Source organism: Patagioenas fasciata, chromosome 33 (assembly GCF_037038585.1).
Source record: "Patagioenas fasciata isolate bPatFas1 chromosome 33, bPatFas1.hap1, whole genome shotgun sequence".
Lineage (NCBI taxonomy): Eukaryota > Metazoa > Chordata > Aves > Columbiformes > Columbidae > Patagioenas > Patagioenas fasciata.
In genome coordinates this window covers 2,021,783-2,032,115 of record NC_092552.1, presented here as the reverse complement: position 1 = coordinate 2,032,115, position 10,333 = coordinate 2,021,783, and the positions used below count along the sequence as shown (strand labels likewise).

General features: G+C 49.4%; 1 protein-coding gene across 1 annotated transcript; it reads right to left on the bottom strand.

Moving 5' to 3' along the window:
- Positions 1 to 257: 257 nt before the first annotated feature.
- On the bottom strand, positions 258 to 9,371 carry LOC136115823 (ral guanine nucleotide dissociation stimulator-like 1). The gene is made up of 14 exons (XM_071800775.1): positions 9,181 to 9,371; positions 7,627 to 8,091; positions 6,883 to 6,993; positions 5,832 to 6,040; positions 5,299 to 5,376; positions 4,681 to 4,865; positions 3,595 to 3,719; positions 2,729 to 2,944; positions 2,394 to 2,497; positions 2,102 to 2,243; positions 1,691 to 1,813; positions 1,348 to 1,380; positions 582 to 703; positions 258 to 347 (listed from the first exon to the last, which is right to left on the bottom strand). Exons 1-13 carry the CDS (start codon positions 9,214 to 9,216, stop codon positions 596 to 598), a joined length of 1,935 nt encoding a protein of 644 aa, XP_071656876.1. The 5' UTR covers positions 9,217 to 9,371; the 3' UTR covers positions 258 to 347; positions 582 to 595.
- Between the last annotated feature and the right edge of the window lie 962 nt (positions 9,372 to 10,333).

Genomic DNA, 10,333 nt, shown 5'->3' with positions numbered 1-10,333 from the left:
TTGAATTGAATTTATAATCCAGCACTAAAATCGTTCCTTTGTTTGACACCTTAGAGTTATTTCTGCAGTCTTTAGTCGATAACCCTCGTGGCTACTTACACCAATAGAAAGAGACAACAGCAATACGTATTTCTAGCTGGCGGTGTCTCCTCGCAGCACTGCAGTGCTCTGGATCCCCAGCCAGGTTTGTCAGCTGGTGTTTGATTTATTCCAGTTCATATTCACACACCAAACCCCCTCCCCGTTGTACTCACAGGCTGAATCTCTTCACCACGCTCTTCTGAGCTCTGCCCGCTGCGGTGCTCTGGTCAGGAGCTGCTCCTTCGATTTCACGTGACAGACGGAAACTGCAGAACAGGCAATACCGTTAGTTAAACATCTCAAAGTGGCCATATCTGAGAAGCCCTGGGTCACTCCCACGTCCCAGAGGGTTCATCCCCACGAGGAGGAGCGCAGCTCTGTGCGTGTGTATTTCCACTCTCCGGGAGCAGCTCCTGGCAGCGCAGAGCTCAAGGCTGAGAGAACCTGAACCTGCCTGCGGGGGAAGAAAAGCTGCTTCGCCAGCTGGGCTGAGACCCTACCTCTCCTCATCACTTCAATGCCGCTGCCTCCTAAACCACTGCACGAATTTCTCATCTCCTGTCACGCAATAGCTGTTACATGAGGACTGCAACAGCTTCATTTGTGCCATTACTTCAAACTCCTAAGAAAACAAATAATAAAATAGGAATTCTAATTAGAAAAATCAAGCCAGTCTCGTTAATACACTAAACACACGCAGCAACAGATCCAGGACAAACTGCCCTCGGACAGAGGAAACCCCGGCACCTTCGCTCCTACTGATCTCTGACCAACAAGGCTCAGGCTGGAAGGCAACGCTCAGCCTTGATTTCTCGGTCCCAGGTACCCGCTTCGCTCGCTGCACCTTTGACCCACAACTATTTACTGCAGCACAAGGAAGATGGTCACAGACTGCATCTTGTGGCCAGCAAAGGTCTCACGCCAGCAGGTCTGATGCGCTCCCAGCACACAGAACACGCTCGTGTAACGTGTTCCCGTGAACACCAAACGGGGGGAACGTGCCCCAGACGTAACTCCCGCGGCAGCGAGTGCCCTGCGGCTCCTCTTCCCCTGCTGCCCGCATCTAAAAGGAATTTCTCTTCCCGCGCCGCCCCGCACAGCCCGGCAGAGGTTCACAGCGTGCCGGGGACTGTTCCTTCCTCACCCTCTGAGTAACGTGAGCGGCTGTTGGATACGCCCAGCAAAGACAACAGGCCTCGCCAAGAGAACGCTCTAGCAGAGAGCGTCAGGCACTAACGATCACAGAACAGTCACCGTTCCACTTACCCTTCGCCGCTTCTCAAAATTGATCAGGCCGCCCTGTTGGAAGGACAGAGAAGGGATCGGAGGAGAAGAGCACAGGCTCGGCTGGAGTTAATCACAAACAGGATGAACAGGATGAAGTAGCGACACCAAGGGACAGGCCAGAGCTGCCCTGACCAAAGGCCTCTACAAAGACCCGTTTCCAGCTCTAGGATAAGCCACAGCACTCGTGTACCTGAGTCTATTTGTTAAATACATTCCTCTCTTTTTAAGAACTGCACTAGCACCCAGTGGAAGATGCAGGAGCAGACACAGTGTCTGCAAGGGAGGGAGGAGATTTAGGATTCCAAAAATTGCCCCAAATTACCTCGAGATAGTCCTGAAGGGCTGTGTCCAGCATGACGAGGTCAGTGAGGAAGGTACCCAGGTAAGGTACCGTGCCTTGTGTGACTCCCTGCAAACGGTCAGAGCAATGGTGGATTAATTGACTGAGAAGTAATAATTATACTAATTAGAATACTCCTGTGGAAGCAAACCAAATACAACTAGTCTGCTTCACCAAACAGCGCTCTTGTAAATGATGCTTTCACGACATCATCCTTGGTATCTCAGCCAGCGGTTCATGTCTGCACAGAGCGGTATATAAGCCAAAGTGCTCATTCGTAACTCCTCTGCGTCAAATCTCGCTGTGCGGCACCTCTCGCCCCAGCAGAAAAGCCGGGATTTACAGACCCGTCTTCCCCAAAGCACCGCATACGGGAGCTCATTGGTCAGGAACAGGGCTGAGCTCGGCTTTGGGTGAGATCACAACCTGGCAACTCAAGCTAATTCCCACCTTCAGCAGCAGCTCCCTGCTCGTCGCAAAGTTGTCACAGTCGGAGAAGATTTCGCAAAGCTCTTCGAACATCAGCATTGTGTCCCTGTACAGGAAAAGATTCAATGATTTAAGTTGTTTGTAAGCACTCTGAATCAGACCAGGGTACAATTTTTTTCTCAAGAATCGTTAACAGTTGGGCACAGAACAGATAAAAGCACCAAAACACACCCAGTGACACACTGCACAGCCTTACTTTGGAACGCAGGCCCTGGTCTTCTTCAGGCGATAAACCGAGGTGGACTGCAAGGCGGAAACGATGGCCTTCAGAGACGAAAAGTTGTTCAGGATCCTACATTGCTGTGAAAGGAGCGGTTAGAAACACAGGAGCGTTAAACGTCAGCATCACCAATAGTCAGCGCTCTTCTGTCTGCCCCGTGTCCTGCTTGCTGCACATTCTCCCTGCTAAGCGGGCAGCTCTACAAATACTGAGCATCAAAAATATCACTCCCCGCTACAACCCCCCTGTCCCCTCCCAGCTCCACGGCACCCGCACAAGGAACGTTAAACAGTCGCGAATAAACGCTTTACACGTCCGATACGGATCCACTTCTCCAAGATCTTCGCTCTTGGCTGTGTCTTTAATTCTTTGCTCTCCAGGATGGTGCTGAGCACGCAGTTGGTGACGGCGTTGAACTGCGAGATGGTGGCTCTGATGCTCTGTGCCAGCTGTTTGTTCTCTTTCTTGTCCCTTCGGGACCAGATGCAGCCCAGGCAGTGGTGGGGCACAACGTTCTGGAAGAGTGTCTAGAGGGAAACAGAGGTGTCCAACTCAGCCTGGAGCGCTACTGCCCACAGCAAGAAATGCACGGTTACAGTACAAACTGCAGCTGAATCCAGTATGGTATTAAAAGGGAAATATTGGTTTTCTCTCCAGTTTAAAATATACACTTTGGTATAACTCTTTAGGCCTGACGCCCTAAAAGAACTGTCAGCTAAACTGTCCTGGAAAAATAAAAGACACCTTTCTATCACTTACATTACCAGGGGGAAAGATTTCTATATCATGATACTTTTGAAAGAGATTGATACAAATAAGCCAAATCGGAGCTCTACAGTTACAAAGTACTTCTACATCTTCAGGTGAGGTAGCCTAAGATACAGTCAAAATACGCTATTTCTGAGGGGTCAAATGCTAAACTTTGCAAAAGAGGCCACACAGTCTACATCCACACTGTATAACAAAAAGACAAACACCTTCAGAAGAACTGAAGGAAAAGCCCAATCAATGAAGCAAGTCTGGATAACCAAGCAGAGCTGCGCTCTGTGTCCCAGCAACAGAGCGGTTCTGGAACAACAGACTTACACCGATATAAGTTAAAAAACAAACAAACAAACAATGAGAAGCCCAGAACTCTTTCCCCGAGCATTTCAAGTAATACCTATGATCTACATACCGCATCCATGTATGTCAGCTGTTCTGCCACCAGGTCTTCTTGGGACAACGAGAACTCTTCTGGGCCGCTGATCTCCAGTTCCTCTTCCTCGTCCGGGGTGCAGGGAGAAAGGCTGTGGAACGCGTCTGGCCAGCGGGGAAAACACGAGTCAGTGAATTTATACAGAAAACAAGTAATCAAAGCAGGTATTTGGAAAATCACTACATAGAAGAACAGAACATGCAAAGGGACCTGCCTGGGGTAACGGCCTCACCGTGCTGCATATTTTAGGGAGATAGAGAAGGTCCAGAAGATTAAATGGGCAAAGAGAAGGTAGAAGAAAAAGAAATAGGGAGAACTGAGCTGTTCAGGGTCTCTTAGCTGAGAAGTGCCTTAACCCATTCACTAACCATTCTTTGGAAAGAACAAACCCACCAACCCCCCCACAACAACTCCTTATTAACACTGCAGAACTTTGATAATCTGCTTGTCAGCATCTATGCATTCTATACTCTGAAAAACAGCTGAACTGCAAAGAGACAAGACTGCAATTATACCCCCAAAATATTACGCTGAGAATGCTCTTATGTCCACGTTTCAAGGGAAGAGGAGGAGAAGGGAGAGAGACCAGTTGGAAAGTTAAAACGTGCTTTGCTAGTACTACTGATGAGGAGAGAAAGTAATGCAAAATATACGAAACCAATCGTGGCTCCAGCAGCTTCAGGACAGGCCCCCGGACGCCCTGGGCTGGACTCGGCACTAAACCAGAGCTGGATTCAGGGCTGCAGGGCTGTACAGAATTGATCAGCAGCCTTGGCTGCCGCAGCACTAAGTCTAAACCTGGGCCTTTTCTGCACACCAGTCCTACCGTTATGCGCTCCAGAGCCAACGGGGTCTGAGAAACACGCAGGTAACGTGAGAAAAATGCATGTAGTAGAACTCAGTCTGCCTACTAAGGCTGGAAGTTGATTCCAGTACTCATTCACATACCACGTGAGCTCTTACGACTTTTCGGCTCACGGCACAGGAAGCTTTGTGCTCTGGATAAGGGGATGTGTCAGGCTTGACGCTGGGAGAACACACAGACAGCAGAGAAAGGTACTTTACCATCATTCTCCCATTCTTCTTTCTGGAACTGCTCCAGGAGGTTCTGCGCCCTCTTCTCCGGGTCAGAGCCGGGCATGTTCTTCTTCAGATAACTCAGCACCTTCTGCAGACACACGTACTCGGGCGGCTCTCGGAAATCGTCGGCACATTGGTCGAGCCAGGCTTGTAAAATCGATGCCATCGCACTGTGAGCAAATTCAGAGAGAACACATGGGTTGTATGCAGCAGGTATTGATGCAATCGCATGGATCTGTACCTAATATAACAACAGGAACACTGAGACATTCATCCCCCACGTGAGGGCAGTATGGACACTTCTGTGAGCACAGAATTTAATTTGTTCTTTTTAGGCAAGAAATATTATTAAGATAATACTTCATAGGAAACTAAAGGCTGCTTCTTCAATTACACCTTGAGAAACCAGCGCAGTCATTCATATTTTCTCTGCGTTGTATTATTGGATGTGTTATGAGACAGCTGATACTTGGCCTTTACACAAGCTCCTTGAAGCAAACAGGGCTGTGAATTGTCAAATGAAACAACAGCTCTGCTGCCCACGTCCCGCTCCAGCACCGAACCCTGACTGGGGCTCGCTGGGCGCTGCAAAACCAAACTTACGTCCTGAGCACTGTGCTGGATCCGGGGGAATTCTGGGTTCCATGTTCTTCAGAGCCCGAGATCTCCAGGTTTCCGTATCTGAAAAAATGAGATGGCTGTTTAGAGGAACCTCTACTGAGCAACCCAAACAGCGTAATCCATATACAATTGGCATAAACATATAGATATTGGCATATTCATATACAATTGGCATGAAGACAAGGGCTTCATGCTGGACAATTCCACCGTGGCTGGGGAAGCTGCGGCAGAGATGAAGGGTTTGCACATATCCCCCGTGCACTGGTCTTTTTTTAAGGGACAAGCTGTATTGGTTTTCTTGTGTCGGTCCCAGTTTGGTTCCTTAGCGGTCAGACCACGCACGCTTCCCCCACCTGGCGCTTAAGCTTTAATGAGATTTGGGATGTGGGCAACGTGCATTTACACATGGTGTGTTTACGCTGAAATCCTGAATTTTGCAGGATTCTTTTCTGTCAACATCCCCCTGTCGTGTATAATAAATGACGGCTCAGTTTCCATTCTGTCCCGGCTCTCACCTGTCCAGGAGCAGTTCCAGGACTGTGCTGGTGGAAGCAAAGGCCCTGTACGTGGAGAGGAAGATGCTGATGTATGTGAAGTCATTATCGGCAAAGGCCGTCGGAAGCGTCTCCACCAGCTTTTCCAAAGTTCCAGCTTTCAGGGCCCTGCTGTTGCACGTCTCGTCCGGGCTGACAGTGTGTCCTGCAGGGAACTGGTCCCCTTCAGCCTACAAAGTGGAAACAAAGACAAAGCACAAAACTCAGACAGAAGCCAGAGCCCCGACAGAGCTTGCACAACGAAACACAGATTCCATTCCACCTTTTCACAGGAATAGTCCATCTCTAGTTACTGAACAATTTTGTCGGTTTGGGCTCTCCAAACACCAAATGCTGTATCAAATACTGGAGGACAATCAAGACATTTCTTATTGAAACAGCCAAGTGTTTCCAGTGCTTAAGCTGTAATCTCCTGGTTGCCTTTGAAACTGACCATTCTCTCATAACAGGGCCAACCATTCAAAAACCCCGGATGCTTTCTTAGCATCCAGAAGTTTAAGAAAGGTTTGTCAGACTTCTTGCAGCATGAAAGATCTAAGTTCCTTCACTTACTCCAACCTCTACAAGAAAATACTAAGCAAGGTTTCAAGCTTCTCAGTACTTAAAGGAATTGGTAATAAAGCCCAACTCACTCAAAATGAACAAAAACAGTTGTATTCCTTTCAACACGGGTTCTATGAAATTTTCAGTTAGAGCTGCATTTCTCTCAGACACATCCACTACCAGCCAACGCTTTTCAGCTGAAAAGCCTCCAAATCACTCTACAAATGCAGCATCACTAAGAACTCTTCCCATCAAAGTCTCTATACTACCAACCTGGACACCACACCAAAGCAAGTTCTTATATTATTGCCTTGGATCCTGAAGAAAATGTAGAAACATCGCAACATAACATGAAAGTTCTACCCACCTCCTGACCCTCTGGCTCAAACTGCCACAGCTGCACCGATTGCAATGAAGTGAGGACACTTTGATCAGCTGGGGGCTTGGCCACCATGCCAGCTTCACTTACCCCGAGCCATCTTGCTCCTTCGCTGTCAGTCTGCTGGATCTGCGCTCTTCTCAGGCTGTCGCAGTCAACAGCTCCTTCTTGTGCGTCTTCAGCTCCATCCTCAGTTGTGCTCTGCCAGGAAAAGGGCCAAGAGAAACAAGTCAGAGAGAAAGGAACATGGTCCCTGCACAAGCGCAGGCTGCAGACACCAGCATGCCAGCACCAGGATCTCACAACACCTCAACAACGCTCACTCCAGTTGCCACTTTTTAGCTGCCTTCAGTTACCTGGGCCTTTTTGGGCTTTTAACTGAAAGCAGAGAGGAGCTGAGTGCACAACTTACTGCACAAGTCAATGAAAGAGGTAAGAATTAAACCAGAGAGTCCAGATCTCCTGAACCCCACCACTAACAGCCGCTGTATTAACATGCTGATACATGTTGAGGAGCAAAGCACTAGAGAATTGAAAATAGATGTAACAATTAACTTCAGAAATACATATACTGGTCCCCCTGCAACCACATAATGCTTTTTCTGCATACATACCACTTGAATAATTAAAGTTTCAGGGCTTTACTGACTACCATAGCCTTAAGCACAGCAACAACTCAATTAGAAAGGATTTGAGTGCAGTGCAACCAAATCCTGGTTTGGGGTGCTGGGGTTTGGGGTTTTTTTGGGGGTTGCTTTTCTGTTTTTTTTTTACCTCTTTTAACTCTAAAATATCCCTAAGTCATACAGAACTGTCTGTGCACCAGTGACTTGCCTCTTGAACGCTCTGTGGAACCTCCACGTCTTCCCCAGGTTGGTTCCTCACATTTTCTTCCAGGCTCTGTGGAGTCTCCACGTCTTCTTCAGTTGGCTCGCTTGGAGTCTCCTCTGTGCACTCTGCAGTCTCTGTGTCTTCCTCTGTTGCCTTGCTTAGACCGTTCTCAACGCGCTCTGGAGTCTCTGCGTCTTTGTCTGATACCTTGCTTGTAGTCTCCACATCTTCCTCTCTTGTCTCGCTTAGAGTCTGCTCAATGCGCTCTGGAGTCTCCTCAACGCGCTCTGGAGGCTCCTCAGTACACTCTGGGCTCTCCACTTCTTCCTTGGTTGGCTTGGTCAGAGTCTCCTCAAGGCTGTGCAGAGACTCCACATCTTCCTCGTGTCTCTTCTGCCTGGGTGTCCTCCTCCTTGGTCTTCTCCAGCATCTCCAAAGAGACAGGTTCCGAAAGGGGAAGTTCCGAGCCTGTTAGAAAACAACGGAAAAACAGTTTTGAATTGCAGATAGCAACACATTTACTTTTAACGTCCTTGCAAAAGTACCGGGACAAGATCACATGAACCCTGAAATTCAGACACTATTACAATGCAAAAAATAGATAGGATCATAGAAACATTTTGGTTGGAAGAGACCATCGAGTGCAACCGTCAACCCACCCCTGGCACTGCCCCATGTCCCTCAGGACCTCATCTATGTCCCTTTTAAACCCCTCCAGGGATGGTGACCCCACCGCTGCCATGGGCAGCCTGTTCCAATGTCTAATAACCCTTTCACAGAATCCCAGAATCCCAGAATGTCAGGGGTTGGAAGGGACCTGGAAAGCTCATCCAGGAGCAGGAACACCCAGCTGAGGTTCCACAGGAAGGGGTCCAGGCGGGTTTGAATGTCTGCAGAGAAGGAGACTCCACAACCCCCATGGGCAGCCTGGGCCAGGCTCTGACACCCTCACCATGAAGAAGTTTCTTGTCAAATTTAAGAGGAACCTTTTGTATCTCAGTTTGTACCCGTCACCCCTTGTCCTGTCACTGGTTGTCACTGAGAAGAGCCTGGCTCCATCCTCCTGACACTCACCCTTTACATATTTATAAACATTAATGAGGTCACCCCTCAGTCTCCTCTTCTCCAGCTCCAGAGCCCCAGCTCCCTCAGCCTTTCCTCACACGGGAGATGCTCCACTCCCTTCAGCATCTTGGTGGCTGCGCTGGACTCTCTCCAGCAGTTCCCTGTCCTTCTGGAGCTGAGGGGCCACAACTGGACACAATATTCCAGGTGTGGTCTCCCCAGGGCAGAGCAGAGGGGCAGGAGAACCTCTCTGACCTACTGACCACCCCCTTCTAACCCACCCCGGGTATCATTGGCTTCCTGGCCACAAGGGCCCAGTGCTGGCTCATGGTTTTCCTTCCTCAGTGTGATATATCACACTATATTTCAAATTTAATCTCTTTTTTTTAGCCATGCCTTTTAAGAAATGAGAAAGCGTTACACAAATCCCTTTTATGAAGTGAAACTGCAAAAAGAACTATTACATTTTTTAGCACTAAAGGGACAATTTACCTGGGGAGGGCGGGCGGCGGGGCCCGGCTCGCTCATACCCGTCCGCAGCAGGGCCCGCAGCCGATCCCGCACATGGCGCTGTGTCCGCGTCCGCAGGCAGGGCTGCTGCCGGCTCCGCCAGCCCCGCACTCCCGCTCTCTCTCGCACCGACCGCTCGCCCCCACGCCAACGGCGGCGACGGCTCCGCCGGCACCACGGCGACCGGACGCGGCCTCGCGGCGGCACGCGCCGCCCGCAGCCGGCCAATCGCAGCTCGCCGCCGCTCCGCGCGCGCCCCCTTGCCCCGCCCTCAGCCCGCCCGCAGTCCGAGCCCTTGCTCAGCCGGACAAGGCGCCGGGAGCGGGACGGACGGACCGAGCCGGGAGCGTGGGCATCAGACTGTGCGTGGAACACAACGTGTGCTGCGGCAGAGCCCGGGGCGAGCGCTCCCGGAGCTGCTTCACGCACACGCACCACGCGCTGGGATTTTACTCCTGGCCCTTTAAAGATTCCTAGCACAATTGCTTACATACAGTTCTGAACTAGATATTCATTCTGTGGCTTAAAGTGTTAGTTCGTTAGTAGGCTCTTACTATGTAGTTGGTTAACCCTTTAAAATGTTATTTCCCTCTATCAATATAACTTCATAAACAAGTTTCCTAACTTTTTACATAGAACTTCACCACCTTTTCCTTTTCCAGGTTCAGAGCCCGTGCCCCATTTGGTTATATCTGTAAGCATTAAACATCTTCTCAGCACGAACCACAGCTGCATTTCTCACAGTTCCCCTTTTTGCTTTTTATCCCATTGATTCGTGCTTTGACTTCAAAGTTAGCCAGCACCTGCCTAAAATCATTAATTTATACCCCGTTCCTTTTGCTGCCATTTCAGGATCGATAGGCATGGCTGAGATTTGCATGCCTTGGACTGCTGAATGTAGTAACTGAATAAAGCACGGGATCATGCATGGCACAAACAGTAAACGCAGAAATGCACATACTATCACGAACCCTATTTTCTTCCACCAGGCTACAGTTTCGAGACCAATATCCATTAGGTGGACCTGGCCACCAAGTGGGAGGAATAGAGGTACTTGACGAATGTGCCCTCAACGCTAACTGACAAGGGGTTCGTCCAACGTATTCAGTCATTTGAGACCCCCCACATATCCAGC

Bases quoted from the DNA above. Each gene is read 5' to 3' on its own strand.
- LOC136115823 (XM_071800775.1), bottom strand. From the start codon at position 9,216: ATGAGCGAGCCGGGCCCCGCCGCCCGCCCTCCCCAG. The intron at 6,041-6,882 runs GTAAGTGAAGCT...TCCACTTTGTAG, and splicing joins AAGGAGCAAGATGGCTCGGG to GCTGAAGGGGACCAGTTCCC. The intron at 2,945-3,594 runs GTATGTAGATCA...GTTTCCCTCTAG, and splicing joins AGCTGACATACATGGATGCG to ACACTCTTCCAGAACGTTGT.